This window comes from Talpa occidentalis, unplaced genomic scaffold, assembly GCF_014898055.3.
Source record: "Talpa occidentalis isolate TD23 unplaced genomic scaffold, MPIMG_talOcc4v2.1 talOcc4.15, whole genome shotgun sequence".
NCBI lineage: Eukaryota > Metazoa > Chordata > Mammalia > Eulipotyphla > Talpidae > Talpa > Talpa occidentalis.
The window spans coordinates 88,107,813-88,125,088 of NW_023601543.1; the positions used below are offsets into that span (position 1 = coordinate 88,107,813).

The 17,276-nt window shown below is 62.9% G+C and overlaps 2 protein-coding genes across 4 annotated transcripts in view; both read left to right on the top strand.

Annotated features, from left to right (window-relative positions):
* The first annotated feature begins 10,309 nt into the window (after positions 1-10,309).
* Positions 10,310-17,276, top strand: part of DHRSX (dehydrogenase/reductase X-linked) — an 80,537-nt gene continuing 73,570 nt past the window's right edge. For all 3 annotated transcript variants that reach the window (XR_008552065.1, XR_005125498.2, XM_037512755.2), the window contains exon 1: positions 10,310-10,418. Coding sequence is in view for 1 of the 3 variants with exons in the window: in XM_037512755.2 (XP_037368652.1) it covers positions 10,310-10,418 (109 nt within the window). In the remaining 2 variants the exon portion in view is untranslated. The remainder of the gene's footprint in view (positions 10,419-17,276) is intronic.
* Positions 10,383-17,257, top strand: ZBED1 (zinc finger BED-type containing 1). Its single transcript, XM_037512754.2, has 2 exons — positions 10,383-10,418; positions 13,370-17,257. The coding sequence occupies exon 2, from the start codon at positions 13,420-13,422 to the stop codon at positions 15,550-15,552; it is 2,133 nt and encodes a 710-aa protein (XP_037368651.1). The 5' UTR covers positions 10,383-10,418; positions 13,370-13,419; the 3' UTR covers positions 15,553-17,257.

Below are 17,276 nucleotides of genomic sequence, written 5' to 3' on the forward strand. Positions count from 1 at the left end.
CATTCGGTGCCGGGAGCCGGAGGGGAAAACCACGGGGCACGCTTGACGAGAGACGCCTGCTGGCTGCCCCGAGGGTGCCTGCCTCCAGGCGCTCTCGAGGGTTTGGGGTGCCCAGGAGCCGGGCTCAAGGGCGAGCCTGGCAAACGGAGACATTGCAGTTCCTTGTTCCTTATTTTCTAACACATCCTCCTTTGGACACCAGACTTCCTTTTTCAAAAAAATCTTATTTTCTCCCTATTTTACATTGTTCCTCCTTTCTGTGCAATGTGCGCTTTCTCCTCCGAGGCGTAGTTCCCGTAAAATTCCCATCACCAAGTCACCCGTGACCAGCAAGAACACATTCCCCACCCTGTTTTGCGCTCCCTCCCTGCAGAGTGTCTCTGATTCATAGTTGCCTGTTCGTTTTGTTCTTTCATTTAAAATTATTTTTTTTCCTGGTCCCTTATTTGGTTCCCCTATATTCCCCTTATAAGCGAAACAGTCTGATATTTTTCTTTTTCCTTCTGGCTTATTTCACGGAGCAAGATCCCTCCCAGCTCCATCCAGGTTGCTGGGAATGGCCTCAATTTATCCTTTTTGATGGCTGCATAGTATTCCACTGTGTATCTAGACCACAGCTTCTTGATCCAGTCATCTGTTTGGGGGCGTTGGGGTTTCTATATCTTACATATTGTAAATAGATGCAATAAACATTGGGGGGGGGCAAGTAGCCTTTTGAATTTATGTCTTAGTAGACACAAGACTTCGGGGGGCAAGCCCGAGGCAAACCCCAACTTGGTTGCGAATCGGAAAGTGCCCATTAGACCGTCGGGTCGGCTGAATAAAGAGCCTTCATCTGTCTCCTTAAAGACACTCGGAACAGGAAATCAGCAAAGATGAATAATTTATTGGTTCAGTTATAAAAATTGGGCCCTTCACGCGCCTGCCCTGAGACAGAGCTTCCCTAATTAACGCGATGAAAAGGCAAGTTGGGCGGGATCGGCCGCGGTGGCGCAGCAGAAGCAGCTGCCGGGTTTGGAGCCTGGGGGTGAACATCTCGGTCCCTGCCGGGGTGTGTCGTCTCCGCTGCAGGCTGAGCGGCAGCCGTCCCCGCACATGCTTCGAAACCGAATTCTGCTTTTGCTTCTGGGGCACGTCTCTTGCCGATTCCCGTCCTGCTGTAAGCCGGGAAGGGACCACGGTTTTAACGCCTGCACAGACTTGGCCTGAGCACCCTGGAAGCCCCGTGCCAGCCCCTTCTGGGGGACCATGTTCTTGGGGACCATTTAGACCACAACACGTGGCTGGAGATGGGGGTCAGGAAAAGGTGGCCTGTGGCCTTCGGGGATTCCGGCCCAACACCTGTGCCCACGAGGCTGGCGTCCCCAGTGGAAGGCGCCGGAGGTATTAAGAGCTCGCTTCTGAGGCTGCCTTCTCGGGGGGCGGAGGGTCCTCAAGGGACATCTGGCAACGTTTGGAGCTACTTTGGGGCTACCTTGGATTGCAATGGCCCCCAGTGGTGAGCATGTGTGAGCCCCAGAGCTCAAAAACCACTCCCCAAGAGAAGTGCCTGAGCATAGTTACCCACAGGGCTGAGTTGGAGGCCCTGGTCATCCCTGCGCATCAGCTACGGGGCCCTCTATTACATTCCTGGGGTACACAGGACACCCCCACAAACTGGGGGATTTGAGACAACAGCCAGAGGATCCAGCAATCCCACTCCTAGGAATCTACCCAAAGGACACAAAAGCACTAATTCAAAAGGGCCCTTGTACCCCTATATGAAACAACCCACATGCCCCCAAACAGGTGACTGAAGCAAAGGGAGGTGGTCTGTGGACACAAGGGAATAGTACGCAGCCATCAAAAAGGATAAATTGAGGCCATTTGCTGCAACCTGGACGGAGCTGGAAGGGATCTTGCTCCGTGAAATAAGCCACAAGGAGAGAAACATGTCGATGGTTTCACTTATAGGAAGAGCGATGTAAAAAAAAAAAAATATATATATATATATATAATTGTGAATAAATGAAAAACCAAGACAACAGCCATGTCGTCCTTCTCGGCGCTGCCAGGCCGGGGTCAGTGACCGGGCGTAGCGGGTCAGGGGCTGTGACAGGCGGTTCCAGGGAACAAGAAGGGCGGCCGATCCCCAAAGTCCTCGGTCCGACCTGTCCCTCTGCAAATAAAAGCAGGGCCACCAAGGCCCCTGGCCTCTCCGGCGCGGTGGGTGGCTGTCCCCTGTCACCGGGCCCCTTGGCCCTCCCGGCACAGGTGCGATCCCGGGAAGGACACAGGAAACACCGCTGGGGCCGCAGAGTTTGGAATCTTCCTTCCCGCTGGTCTCTTTCAGCCGGCGGCTCTTAGAAAGCAGCTTTTGGACACTTGCAAGAGTTTCCTGATGCCAAACAGGTGCCAGCTTTTCCTTCCAAGCGGCAGCCCGCGTCTGCGGGAGGCTGTGTGCTCGCCGGGCTCACCGAGCGGCCGCCCAGCCCGCGGAGCCAGCACGGCGTGCTCTGGACACGGTCTCGGGGTGATGAGCCAGGCTAGGCCAGAGCCAGGGGGACCCTTCAGGCAGCTGAACACAGACCGGGCTCGCCCCGCACCGCCTGAAACGCGCCTGGAGAAAAACCCCGCCCGAAACACGACTTCTTTCCCTTATGGAGAAGCTCGTTCTTAGACTCAAACGCACACCCAGCTGTGGTGTTGTGACTTTCAGAAAACATCTGGTCACTCCCAGGAGCCCAACCCATGTTTCTTAGGCATCTCAGGCCTCCAGATGCTGGCTCAGGAACCCCAAAGTCTTGGGGTTTCTTGCCAGTTGAGAGCTCCCCGGGTGTCCTCTCATGTGAACGGCGGGGTGGCAGGAAGCCCCATGGCGCGGTGGGGGGTGGCCGGTGGGGGAGTGTCCCCGAGGCTAGAGGATGTGACCTTGGGTGTCACGTCCACGTGGAAGGGGGACAGAAGGGCTGGGGTTGAGCTCTGCAGCCACGGCTGTGGGGTCACCTGCCAGGCCCATGTGCTGACCTTGAAGACAAAAACAAGGGGCCTTTGGGCAGCTTCCAAGATGGGGGAGACCTGGGGAGGGGGGTGTCCGGGCGAGGACTCGGGGCTCACACCTCCTCCTGGACCCGCGGCCCGTTCATCTGCTCCTCCTGGCTGGTCCTCGGCTTTGGGGCAATAAATCAATGATCTGGGAAATGAACGAGTTTCCTGCGCTTATGGGTCCACCCCAAGGAGGGGAGTCCTGGGAACCTGGACTTAGAGCCAGAGGCCAGAAGCGCAGGCAGCCTCGGGGCTCGTGATCGGACCCCGGGGTGGGCACGGTCCCAGCAGTCTTCACCCCTGCAGCGTGGGGTGGCGCTGACGCCCCAGGTCTGCAGGGAACGGCGGGACACGGGTGCAGGGAATGACCTGGACGGCGAGTTTCCTCGGCTGTGGGGTCCTTCCCCAAAATGCCTGCCAGGGCCTGGGCATCCCTTTCCTGAGGAGCCGGCAGCACCTCATTCCTGCCGGGAGCGCACGGGCTGGCCCAGGCGGCCGACCCTCCTGGGCGCCCTCTGCAGAGTCAGCCCCACGCCGGCCCTGGACACGCCTCCCTCCCTGCTGCCCGTCCCCAGGGGGCCCCTCTCCGCACAAGCCATAAATAAAGGTGTTTGGCAGCCTTTGCCTGGGGCGACTGCACAGAACTCAGCTCTTCTTTTTTTAACTCCTGGCAAACACCAGCGAAGGCCGAGCAGGGCGCGCCCGGCCGCAGGTGCCCACGGGAAGCCCGGAGCCCGGCTCGTTCCGACCGCCTGGGTCCCGCAGGCAGGAGGAACGTGTTTCGCTGCCCCAGAGCCGGTTTCTGGGCGCCGGGCACTGGCCTACACCGTCTGGGGAGACAGTCCCCAAACGTGTGCCCGGGATCTTGGCCCTTCCGGTGACAGATGTGACGGAACCTCGGAGAGGCCCTTCGGGAAAGGCCGCAGCCGCGTCCCCCTGCTGTCCACGCCGTGGCCGTGTCGGAGGAAAGTAGGGCACGGGCTATTTGTGAGCAGGGCCGCAGACGAAGGCCTTCCGCGGTGTAGCCGCTGCAGCAAAAACACCTTCACGCCCGGCGCTGTCACCTTGGGGAGGCCGGGGTGGGTTCCTCCCTCCGTGCCCACATGCAGGAAGGAGCCGCCGCCTGCTGCGATGCTCCCAGAAAAGGTGAGAGCAAATTTAATTTACATAGAGATGAACACCCTGGGGGAAAGCCAACTCCTACCCCCCAAAACACAAGGGGAGCAGCTCTGACCGCCCGTGTGCAGAGCGACGAGGGCTCCCCGGCTCGTGGGGGAGGGAGACGATGCCTCACACACATGCTTCCCTTGCGAGCGCATCTCCGTACGATGCTCCACGCTGCCCTCGCAGCCACGGGGAAGCGTGTGATTTCGTGGCATTTTATTTTTATGGTGTGATCCGTTTCCCAGGATCCTGAACGGAGTCATCCAACAGGGAAAGCGTTTGGTTTCTAAAAATGTATTTGGACGCATGCTCTGAGGACAGATGCCAATTAATGTTTCCAAAAAGGATGAAATTGTTAGAGAGGGAGGGAGAAAAAAATGAGTGAAGGACGCGTGAGCGAAGCCGTGAGTGAATGAAGGGCGAGCAAACGCAGGCGTAAAACGGCAACAACCATGGGGGTCCAGCTCTTCGAAACACTTTTTACCACCTGCTCTGGGTATGTCCTTATTTTTTCCTTCATTGTCGTGGTGTGTACAGAGTCACCTTGTCCTCGAACATTGATTTTCCACACGTGCATCATGGTCAGCCAGCCACTCCATCAGGAAGACCATGCCCTTCACAACCGTATCAAAAATAGTTAACTACTTGGAAATAAATCCAACCAAAGACGGGAAAGACATGTACAGCGGCATCTGTAAGACGCTGCTGGGAGAAATAGAAGAGACATGAAGAGATAGACAGATGGTCAGTCGCCCGGGGTTGGAAGAACGAGCATCGTTAGAATCGTCACATCCCCTAAAGAATATATAGATTCCTTGCCGTGCACATAAAACCCCAGCCTCACCCTCACAGAAAGACAATAGGAAAGCATCACGAAACACACCTGGGGTGACGAAAGACCCTTTGTAGCAAAAGCAACTTGAGAAAAAGAACAAAAATGGTCCCATGCTCCCTGCCTGCACATCACAGACTAGAGTGACAGTGAGTGGATGAATGGATGGATGATGGATGGATGGATGGATGATGGATGGATGATGGATGGATGATGGATGGATGGATGATGGATGGATGATGGATGATGGATGGATGATGGATGGATGATGGATGGATGATGGATGGATGGAGGATGGATGATGGATGGATGATGGATGGATGATGGATGGATGGATGGATGATGGATGATGGATGGATGATGGATGGATGATGGATGGTGGATGATGGATGGATGATGGATGGATGATGGATGGATGATGGATGATGGATGGATGATGGATGGATTATGGTGGATGGATGGATGATGATGGATGATGGATGGATGATGGATGGATGGATGATGGATGGTGGATGATGGATGGATGATGGATGGATGATGGATACAGAATGGATGATGGATGGATGATGGAGGATGGATAGATGATGGATGGATGGTGGATGATGGATGATGGATGGATGATGGATGGATGGTGGATGATGGATGATGGATGGATGATGGATGATGGATGGATGATGGAGGATGGATAGATGATGGAAGGATGGATGGACGATGGATGAATGAACGTAAGGAAGAATGCGTGAATGAATAAATGGGTGAGTGAATGAATGAGTACAGACGCCGCGCCCCATTTCTGAGCATCTCGGAAGAGTTGGCAATGGAGAAACCCCGTGAGCCACCCACCCAACCTCACCATTGCTTTGCAATGGACACATCTTGAGGCCAGAACCAGCCTTGGGACCGGGAGACACACAAGCCCCCGGCGACAGTGTGGGCCTGGCCTCTCGCTGTGGAGTAGACCCTGGGGGTGGGGGAGCGGCTCCATCGCAGGCGGACGGCCACGTCCAGTAGAGTCACTCATCGGGATGGACATCAGACCCAGAACACGGGGGAGAAACTGGGGCCCAAACGGAATGTCCACTCATTCATGGCCGGGGCAGAGCCTGGACAAGAAAGCCCAGAGGTGGGCTTCCCAGGCGTCTCACGCCCCAGCCCCCGGCCCCTTCTCTCCACAGGGCGCCCGCAGGAAGACCCAGGGCGCCTGGACATGGCAGCTGCACCTGCCGCTCGCCCCCCGCTCCTCACAATGGCAGAATAAAACAGTCCCAGATTTAGAAACAGGCTTCAAAGCTGCCATCTCCTGCTCCCCCGACACGTCAGACACACACATTATTCTCCGGCGCCCACGTAGCCTCGACAGCTTCACAGCTGCTTCCAGAACCAAGACCAGGAAAACAAAAACAGGCCAAAAAAAAGAAAAAAAGAATCAAACAAAACAAAATCGCTCTGCAGGTCCATTGTCTGGGCTTTTCCAAGGCGCCTCGGGCAGAATGTCTCATCAGCCCTCCCAGAGCCCGGCCCCGCCTGCCCGGCTCACCGGCACGTGCCCACGGAGACTTGTCTCCAGCATCCAACATGCTGAAGTTGGGGTCCCCAGGCCGGTTCCTTCTGGAGTCTCCCCAGGAGAATCTTTCCAGGCCTCTGTCCTGGCTCCTACAAGCGGCCGGAATCTGGGGCGTCCTCCATGCTCCACCCACTTCTCCTCCGGCTCCCAGGACCTTGTCCCTCCGGGGCGGCCTCCGGAGCCTCAGTCCTCACCGGGACACCAAGCGCGGGGTAGCAGCCCCTGAGCGCCTCATCTGAGCTGGATTATATCCATGGAGACCCTAGTTCCACTCACAGCGCCATTCCCAGGACGCAAGGGGTAGGGCGCAGACCCATTTCTTCCGGGGTCACACGATTGAACCCACAGCAGCATCCAAGACTAGCACAGTAATGGGGGGGTGTGAAGACAAAGAATCCCCCAACGCCCACCTGACAAGCCCTCAGCACAGCGTTAGAACCCAGCGGGTCTGGCCCCAACCAGTGGTCTCTCGAGTCTGGGCCCCACGGACCAAGCATCTTTCTCTCCGGCCCTCTTCGGAGGATTAAAAGGAGACAAACAAAAGGGGAGAGGAGGGGTGCCCCGAGGGCTGGGCGTGCTGTTCCTCGGCCCACGTTCAGCATGATGCCAGGACGAGGACCCTGAGCAGAGCCGGCACGGCCATGCTGTCTTCACACACTCGGCGGGGTTTACAGGGATGGGTTTCCGAAAACAGGATCTGAAAACAGGCATCGGAGATCACTGCTAGGTGAGAGCTGTGCAGATAATGAGGTGCGGGGCTAGGACGAGCCCCGGGGAGGGGCGTCCACGGGGAATCCTCTGAGACTTCACTAGAAATGAGACTTTGCTAGAATAAGATTTCACTAGGAATGAGAGTTCGCTAGAGTGAGACTTGGCTAGAAATCTGAACACGAGGCTGGACCCATCAGAGGGGCCCCCTAGGGTATGGGGAGCAAAATGAAGACAGGGCGTAAGGAGGGCGACACAGGATGCTGGGGCGGGGGTGGTGGGCTCGGTGCACTGAAATCCATCACGAGGAGCTGTGGGCCATAACCCCTACGTCATGCACAGTGCCTAAGGCGACGTGACCACAATAAAAATATAACACCATAAAAAAAGACAAAACATTAAAAGGCTGGGCCACCGGCTGGGCCAACAAGACGGATTCCCGGGATGCCTCTGCTATCTGTGCTCATCGCTGTTGTGTTTGTTGGTTGTTAAGAGCAGCTCATGTGACAATAGCGCCAAGGTCTGCTCAAGGGCCGCAGAGGACGGTGCTGAGGACCGGGTTGACCAGTTGGCCGCTGTCGTGGTCACTCCCAGCTTGTCCTCCAGGGGGTGCTGTAGCCCCATGGGGTTTCCCGTAGGCCCCCACTGCACTGGCCCCTCTCCAGGTGGGATGTCCACCCTGCCTCTGAGGTGCAGGTGAGGCTGCCTTCACGCCAGAGCCCTAAAACTCTCCAAGGGCCTCGATGATCCTGAAGTGACCTGCAGGGTCCACTTTCACCTCCTGAAGCCCCGGGAGCAGGGACTCTGTAGGGCTGGAGGGGCCGCCCGGGCTGTGGCTGAGATGCAGGGACACCCCCCAGGCCAGAGAGAGGACCCCAGAAGCCAAGAGCTATTTCCCACTGATGTCCAAGGACTTGTAAATGGACACCTCGCGGAACTAGATTCTGGGGTGACTACGTTTGAGTTCCCTTATAGCATCCCCACAAAAGCCCTTGAGCTGGGGGCCCCATTATTGGGGCTTCTCCCCTACAAAAGACCATGCATGTGTCTGGTTTTGAGGTCCCACATTGGGGTGATTTATCACAGGTGCATTAGGAACAAAGTCACATGCATTGAGCAAGCGGGGGGTGGCCCCCCAACTACTGCTGGAGCCCTCAGCTCTCTGTACCCCAGACTGTGGCCCCACAAGCCACATTAAAGTAGGGACAGTTGGGCAGCTGTTCTGGCCAGCTGTGACCATGCAGGCCTCTCTAGGCATCTCCTCCTCCTAAGCCTTTTAATAATAGTTTGATTAAACATTGCAAATGTTACCTGTATAAACAGGTACAGAGTGGGGGACCCCTGGGAGGTGGGGCCTGCGTATCTCCTCGGGGTGCCAGTGGTCACTTTCACCCCCATGGACATGCCTGTCCACTGGCCTTTGCTTCTGGACAAACACCCTCCAATGCCGCCTCTCCCTGGGAGGGTGAGCCCAGACAGCTGTCTGCACCCCACAAACATGCAGAAACCCTTCTTTCTCATTGTGGGGCGACCACAAAGGGACAGCACCCCCTTGTTGGCCAGGAGGCCGGACACAGCCCACCTTCCTGCAGCCTTTTGACTGCGGACGCTTGCCAGCCAATCACAGCCCAGCAGTGCCCCTGACAACCAATCAGAGGCCAGTACACGCCCCTGACAACCAATCAGAGGCTGGTACCCGCCCCTGACAACCAATCGCTAAATTCAAGCAAGTGTCCCAGCCCCAAGGCCCCCTGATGGGGCGGGATGCTGCGTGGGCGACCCCCAACTCCTGGTTGGGGTTCCCACCCTGTCCCCCCAGCTCCCTGGTGCATTCTTGACTGTATCGCAGTGGGGGTGGGGGCTGGGGCGGCTCCCTGCCTCAGTTTCCCCATCTGCAGGGCAGACGGTGGCCACAGCCAGGACCCCGGCTTTGGGGGACCCCCCTTGGGTGCGCGCTGGAGCTGACCCAGAGGCGGAACTGGAGGGGTACCCCGCGAGCTGGGCGTGGGCGCCCCCAAGGCAGGCCTAGGGGATCCCCTTCTTGGGGGGTCCGGGTCTGATGCAGAGGGGGGTGCCCCTGTTCCATGCTGGATGTTGGGGGGTCTCTGCGGGTGTCGGTGGGAGGTGCTGGCGGATGCCGGCGGGGGTCTGCGCTGGTGACTGAGGTGGGGGTTCCACGAGGGGCGGCCCAGGTGGGGTGCATCGGTGGTGGCTCCAGTTTGGGGTGTATGTGCGTGGGGGGTGTGGTCTCCCTTCTGTGGGTTCGAGGTCCATAGCCTGGGTGGGCGTCTGCGTGATGCCTGAAGTTTTGGGGGATGCCCACTGGGGTTCCGTGGCCCAGGCGGGGTTCAGCTGGAGTTGGGGTGCAGGTGAGGGTCCCGCAGTCCTGGCTGGAGCCTGTGCTTGGGGCGCGGTGGGGTCTCTCAGTCTGGACACAGGTTCTGTGGGGTCCCGGCTTGGGGTGGGGCGAGGCCCTTGGGTGCGCACTGGAGCTGACCCAGAGGCTGGACTAACTGGAGGGGGACCCCTGGAGCTGGGCAGGGCGCCCCCAATCAGGCCTACGGGGTGCCCTTCCTGGGGTTGCACTGGGGTTCCGAGGCCCAGACGGGGGTCCGGCGGGGGTGCTGAGGCCCCGGCGCGGGCCAGGTTGGGGTGCCGCGGCACGCGCTGGGGCGCCTCGCCCCGGCCTGGGTGTGCGTCTGTGTCTCTCTCCGGGCCTCGGAGGGGTCCGGGTGGGGTTCCGGGGTCCGGGAGGCGCGGGCAGGGCCCCCCGGCCTGGAGGGGCGCAGGGGGTCCCGCGGGGTCCGCGGTCCAGGCCGGGCTCCCGGCCCGGGGAGGGCCGCGCGCGCGGGCGGGGGCGCGGGGGGGCCGGCGGCCGGGGCGGGGGTCGGGCGCGCGGGCCGGGCCGGGCCGGGCCGGGCGTGGGCGCGGGGGGCGGGCCGCGCGGTGCGTTTCCGCCGTCCGGCCGGGCTGGGCCTCGCGGGCGGCGCGGAAGCAGCGGGCCGGGCCGGGCGGCCATGTCGCCTTTGTCCGCGGCGCGGGCCTTCCTGCGGGTGTACGCGGCGGGCGCGCTGGTGATCCTGGCGCAGCTGCTGCGCCGCTGCCGCGGGGGCTACTCGGAGCCAGGTCAGCGCTGCGCGGGGCCGGCGGGGCGCGGGGGTGCGCCCGGGGAGGGGCGCCGGGCGGGACCCGGGCGCGGGGGCCGCGCGCCCCTGGGGAGTCCCGCGCGCCCCCGGCCCGGGCCCTGGGGCGCGCGGCTGGAGCGCGGCCGGCCCGTCTCCGGGGCGGGGGTCGCCCCCAGCCCCCCGCGTCGCGCCCATCTCGAGCTGGGGGCCCGGCCGTGAGCGCGCGCCACGCGCCGGCGGGACCCCCGGGCGCCGCGGGGAGGGGTCGGCGGGACCCCCGGGCGCGGCGGGGGCTGGGGGGTCGGGATCCCCGCGGCGCTCGTGCGCGCGCCCGTGCGCCGGTCCCCCGGGCGCCTCTAGGGGCGCGGGGCGCGGGGCGCGGGGAGGTGGGGGGAGGCGCTTCCGCCGCGCGGCAACTTTGGGCTCTGACCTTCGCCGACACCCTCCGGGGCGCGCCCCGCCGCGCTGGGGACACGCGGAGGCCCAGGCCGGCTCCTGCCGCGGGGCCCGGGTCTGCGCTCGGCACGGGGCGGGGCGGGGGGCGCGCACGCCCTGCCCCCCGGCGTGCCCGGGTGCAGAGCCGCGGCCTGAGCTCGCGTTGGGCCGAAAGTGGGCCCCCCACCCCGCGTCCAGCCCGCTGGCCAGCCGGCTGCTGCCCCTGGGGCTCTCGCGCCGCCTGGGAGCTCTGGAGAGCCCAGTGCGCCCGGGGGAGAAACCTTGTGACCCCGAGCGAGCGAGCCAGCGGCCTCCAGCCGCCATGGAGAATGGCCGCTCCTGTGGGTCCCTCCCTGGCCACTGGGGCCCGCTCCTCCCGCATGGACACCCCCAGCCAGGGACACGCACCCCGAGGTTTAGGCCAGGGCAGCCTCAGAGGCTGGGAAGCGGCATGGGCGCGTCCGCGGCGGGTTTGCAGGCCGCGAGGGCCTCCAGGGAGCAGGGCCTGCAGGGGCTGGACACTCCCAGGGCCCCAGGGTGTCAGAAGCGCCCCCACAAGGCTCCCCTGGACCCCGGGGCTGCAGAGCAGGGTCAGCTGGCTCTGCCACTTGGGGGCTTAAACCAGACAAGGTGTGAACACGGCCGCTGGGCGATTGGGGTGTCGGCCCGGCGGCCAGAAACGTGGCTGTGACCTTTGGAGGTGACCGGTGAGGGTTTCTTTGCCTGCAGCTGTGGCCTTGGCTGGGAAGCACCGGGTCGGAGCCCGGCCCTGGTCTGCAGGGGACGCAGGGACACAGGGACGCCAGCCCTGGACTTCAGGGGCGGCCACTCTGGTCCTTGGGCAGAGCTGTGACCCAGCTGTGTCCACCCAGCACCCCTCGTCCGAAAGCAAGCTGCTCAGGCTCCAGGTGGGCCGAGAGGGGCAGGCCCTGCCTGAAGGGCCAGCGCAAACCGGGGGTCCCCCGGGGGGCCTCACCAAGGTGCCGTTTGTCAGCCACGCTGTTTCTTGTTGCGTGATTTGGGGAGTTGCGTCCGGCAACGCGGCCTTCGGGGACACCGTCCGCACCTAGTCCAGCGGCTCAACCCACAAGCCCAGTCCCGGTCTTTGCCCCAGAACGTCTGTCCCCACCTCCGGACAGAGGGACCCCGTTAGAAAGGGGGTTTCTCTGGTGAATCCGAGAGCTAGAAAACCTGCAGGAGGACTGTCCCCGCGGAAGTGGGTCTCCCCTTGTGGGGAGTGGGGTGAGCAGGGTCCCCACGGAGGGGAGACCCCTCAAGGTTGTGCAGGAAGGACGCCCCACTCTGCAGAGAGGGCTGGTGGGGTGCTGGTGGCTTCGGCGCCTCGTTTTCAAACCTTTTAAAGGCCCAAGAAAGAGCGACTGGTAAAGGGTCATTTGCAACTTGAGGATCTCAGAGTCTCTTCACCCCGTCAAAACGCGAACCCCAAAACCTTTGCTCTGCTGTCCATATGCAAACCGGACTGGAAACTTAAGGACCAATGTGCTTAAAGGAAGCAGCAGCCCCAGCACCCGGTTCCCGAACCGTATTTTTCCAAACAAAAGACCCCAACATTCAGCAAAATCAGGGGTGTCCCTGGTGGAGGCCGCATCCCCACCTCCCCTGGGTGTCTCCTGTCCCTTCCGAGGACGCTGACCGGGATGGGGTCCTCCTGAGTCCCGCACGCGTCACCCTGCAGGGACTCCGCTTCCAAATAAAGGACATTCCTAGGTTCCTGAGGAATTTGGGGGCGCGGCACCAGTCCCCCACCCTGGTTATTGCGAGTTCCCCAAGCAGGTGTCCCCTGGAAGAGGCCTGGGGACGCGCTTGGCTATGTAACATGGGGTGGAAAACTTGCAGACACAGCAGACGTCTCCAGGGAACTCCGGTGCCTTATGGGGTGACCCAGTCACAGAGGTGACCCCTAAATGATGCTCCCTGGGGCAGGATGTCCTGGCTGTCTGTGGCCCTCGCGCCAGCCCCGGTGATCTGAGCCAGCCCAGGTGGTCTGCGCCATGCACCAAGGGCTGGGAATTGTGCGCCCAGGAAGAGCGCGCGGGGGGGGGGGGGGGGGCATCTGGAGTTGGGGTGTAGGGAGGCATCTGTCTGGCGATGCGCAGGATCTGTTACGCCCTCATGCGCCCTGGCCGGCCTCAGAGGGGCGCCTGGGCCAGCCAAGAGCCTGGATTTTATTCTGGTTTGGCGTCTCCATGCGCGCATGTTGCCCGCGGAAGGCGGTTCTTGCTTACCCGCGCCTCGCGGCCGATTCGGGGCCTTCCAGGGTGGGCAGGCGCCTGTGCCCAAGCCCCGGCCGCTTCCCCAGAGCCTGGGGGCTCTCCCAACCGAGTGCCCGGCTCCCCAAGACTTGCATGTTGGAGACGCGAGGAAGCCCCGCCTCCCGGGACCTGCCTGCACGCACCAGCGCGCCCCTGCGCTGCGCCCTGCGCCCCGGCCGCCCCTCCTCCGCCGGCCCCTGCGCTCCGGCCCGGGTCTCACGCTCTTTGTCTCGCTGCTTCTCAGCAGGTGCCCGCGAATGAGCGGCGGCGAGGGCAGGCCCCGGCGCCGGAGCCATGGAGACTAAGGGGCTGGAGGGCGCGGCCGACCTGAAGCTGGTGGCGCACCCGCGCGCCAAGAGCAAGGTGTGGAAGTACTTCGGCTTCGACACCAACGCCGAGGGCTGCATCCTGCAGTGGAAGAAGATCTACTGCCGCATCTGCATGGCGCAGATCGCCTACTCGGGCAACACCTCCAACCTCTCCTACCACCTGGAGAAAAACCACCCCGAGGAGTTCTGCGAGCTGGTCAAGAGCAACACGGAGCAGATGCGCGAGGCCTTCGCCAGCGCCTTCTCCAAGCTCAAGCCCGACGCCGCGGCCGCTGCGCAGCCCGGCGGCACCGCGCCCGAGGCGCTGGGGGCCGCGCCCGCCGCCAAGGCGCACGCCCACGAGGGTAAGCGGCAGCAGGAGCTCACGGCCGCCGTGCTGGGCCTCATCTGCGACGGGCTGTACCCCGCGTCCATCGTGGACGAGCCCACGTTCCGCGCGCTCCTGAAGACGGCCGAGCCGCGCTACGAGCTGCCCAGCCGCAAGTTCTTCTGCGCCAAGGCGCTGCCGGAGAAGTACGGCGCGGTGCGCGAGCTGGTGCTCAAGGAACTGGCCGACGCGCCCTGGTGCGGCGTCTCCACCGACCTGTGGACCAGCCCGAACCAGAACCGCGCGTACGTGACGCTGGCCGCGCACTTTCTGGGCGCGGGACCCCCGCCCGGGCTGGCGCTCGGCTCGCGCTGCCTCAAGACCTTCGAGGTGCCCGAGGAGAAGGCGGCGGAGACCATCACGCGCGTGCTGTACGAGGCGTTCATCGAGTGGGGCATCGGCGCCAAGGTCTTCGGCGCCACGACGGACGGCGGCAAGGACATCGCCAAGGCCTGCTCGCTGCTGGACATCCCGGTGCACATGCCGTGCCTTGGGCAGACCTTCAACGCGGGCATCCAGCAGGCCTTTCAGCTGCCCAAGCTGGGCGCGCTGCTGGCACGCTGCCGCAAGCTGGTGGAGTACTTCCAGCAGTCCAGCGTGGCCATGTACATGCTGTACGAGAAGCAGAAGCAGCAGCACCTGGCGCACTGCATGCTGCTGAGCAACCGCGTGGCCTGGTGGGGCAGCACGCTGGCCATGCTGCGGCGCCTGCGCGAGCAGCAGTTCGCCATCGCCGGCGTCCTGCTGGAGGACAGCAACAACCACCACCTCATGCTGGAGGCCGCCGAGTGGGCCACCATCGAGGGCCTGGTGGACCTGCTGCAGCCCTTCAAGGAGGTGGCGGACATGCTGTCGGCGTCCAGGCGCCCGGCCATCAGCATGGTCAAGCCGCTGCTGCACATGCTGCTGAACACCACGCTCAGCGTCAAGGAGACGGACGCCAAGGAGATCAGCATGGCCAAAGAGGTCATCGCCAAGGAGCTGGCGCGCACCTACCAGGAGACCCCCGAGGTGGACATGTTCCTCAACGTGGCCACCTTCCTGGACCCGCGCTACAAGCGGCTGCCCTTCCTGTCCGCCTTCGAGCGCCAGCAGGTGGAGGACCGCGTGGTGGAGGAGGCCAAGGGGCTGCTGGATAAATGCAAGGACGCCGTGGGCGCCCCAGACGGTGCCGGCGGCGGCTACCGCGCCGGGGAGGACAAGCTTTACGCGCTGGCTGACGAGCCTCCGGCCAAGAAGCTGGCGCTGCCGCCCACACCGCCGCCCAGCAGCGTGGTCAACTCCATGCTGGCGGAGATCTTCTGCCCCACGGGCGGCGGCGACGACCAGGAGGAGTGCCACGCGCAGGTGGTGGAGGAGCTCAGCAACTTCAAGTCGCAGAAGGTGCTGGGGCTGAACGAGGACCCGCTCAAGTGGTGGTCGGACCGCCTGGCGCTCTTCCCCGTGCTGCCCAAGGTGCTGCAGAAGTACTGGTGTGTGGCGGCCACGCGCGTGTGCCCGCAGCGCCTCTTCGGCTCCTCGGCCAATGTGGTGAGTGCCAAGCGCAACCGCCTGGCGCCGGCGCACGTGGATGAGCAGGTGTTCCTCTACGAGAACGCACGCTGGGGCGGCGGCCCGGGCGCCGAGGCGGAGCCGGAGGACGAAGACGAGGGCGAGTGGGGGCTGGAGCAGGCCTTCCCGCTGGGGGACGCCATGCCCGCGGGCTTCTTTGGCGTCGGGGGCTTGGTGTAGTGCCTGCCAGGGTGGGCGCAGGGCACCGCAGGGTGCCCGGGGCGCCACGGAGGCTTTGCTGGTAATGCCAGGCGGAAAGGCCGCGCCAAGCCAGGGTACGGGAGGACATGGACATGCGGAAAGGCATCTGCTTTGCGCGCGCACGCAAGCGCCACCGCCTTTTTCGGGGAGCTGCCACCTGCATCCTTTTCTTCTCGGCGGAGGGATAAGAAGCATCTGGAAAGACAGAGTCCGTGCAAGGCGAACACCGGACAGTCGGACAGAAGCAGAGCTGGGAGGGCGGGCGCGCCCCACAGCAGTAGCGACTCCGCGGTGCCATCTGCGTCCTCCCGCGACGCTTTGGGGTGATCCTAGAAGAATCCACGCCGCGGAGGCCGATGTCCACTGACCGCTCGGCTTGTGCCCTCACCAGACTTGCTGCGTTGTCACTCCGGGGGGCCCAGCCGAGTGCCAGGGGGAGAGTGGCGCGCGCCGAGGGCGCAGGCACTTGCAGGAGCGCAGCCAGCGGCGGGGTCTGTTTTCATCCCCACGAGGGACCCCCCCCAGCTTGCTCTCTGAGCCCCTAAACCCATTTTCCAGGGCTGGGACCTAGTGCCTGCCTGGAAACCCGGCCCCCGCGTGCGCCCAGGCTCAAGGAGCGGCTGTGAGTTTGGTGCCGGGGAGGAGGCGCCTTTGGGGATTTCGAGGCTGACGTGAGACCAGGACTACGGGGCGCGTTCTCTTGGGGCTCAGCGGCGGTTGTCGGGGCGCTTTGAGGGGAGACAGGAAGACAGTTTCCAACATTAAATTCTTGATCTAGATTTTTTTTTTCATCAGAGGCTTTTCTTGGGGGGCTGGGCCGGCGGCTTCAGCCCTGCCCGGGCGCACAGGGCACCGCCGCGGGGACCTCCCCCTGGCTCGAGGCGGCCCCGCTGGGGCCTGTCCAGAGGGCGCCACCCACACCGACATCTGGGGCGCAGCTTTGGGGAGGAAGCTTCTCGGCCCTCACGGCTGGGGACTTGGGGACACTTTCATCTTCTCACGGACCTTGTGTGTTTGGGGGGCTGCGGGGTGGCCAAGGGCAGCCCTGGTGGCTTGTATTTGAAGGCACGAGACTCCCTGGCCACTAGGGCCCCCCCAGGGCAGCCTGAAGGACCCCAGCTCCTGCTTTTTCCCCTGCTGAGGCCGAGCACCCCCAGGAGCACCCCGGCTGCCTCTTGTCTGCGCTTGGCCTTGCATTTTCCTTTGGGGATCCCTGGCCCCCAGGGGTGCCTTGTGTGTCTCTTACTGACTCTGTGGATATGGATCCCCCCACGATAAAGCCCACGGGCTGCCCGTCCAGTGTCCATGGGGGTGGTGCAGCCCAAGGAACACTTAGGAGTGGGGCTTCAGAGACGCCCCCAACCACGGGTGCGCCCCACACCCTGCGCCTTATGCTCGGACCTTGCAGGAGTGCACACGGGGTGGCCCGGGGCCTTTAGCAGCTCAGGGAGGCCTCATGAGCACAGGGATGGAGACTTTTCCTGGGGTGATGGCTCACCCCACTCCCAACGGGCCCTCCCTCCCTCCTGCACCCCTGTGGGCCCCTCTGGGGCTGGTGGAGCCACCGAGGTCACATCCTGCAGGTGAGCGGGAGACCCCGGTTTCACCCCATGTGCGGAGAATCCACAGTGAGCACAGGAATTAGGGGTCCCCCACCTGGGTGAGGAGGGGTGGGGCTTCCTGGAGAGAGGGGGGCTTATGGG

Bases quoted from the DNA above. Each gene is read 5' to 3' on its own strand.
- ZBED1 (XM_037512754.2), top strand. From the start codon at position 13,420: ATGGAGACTAAGGGGCTGGAGGGCGCGGCCGACCTGAAGCTGGTGGCG.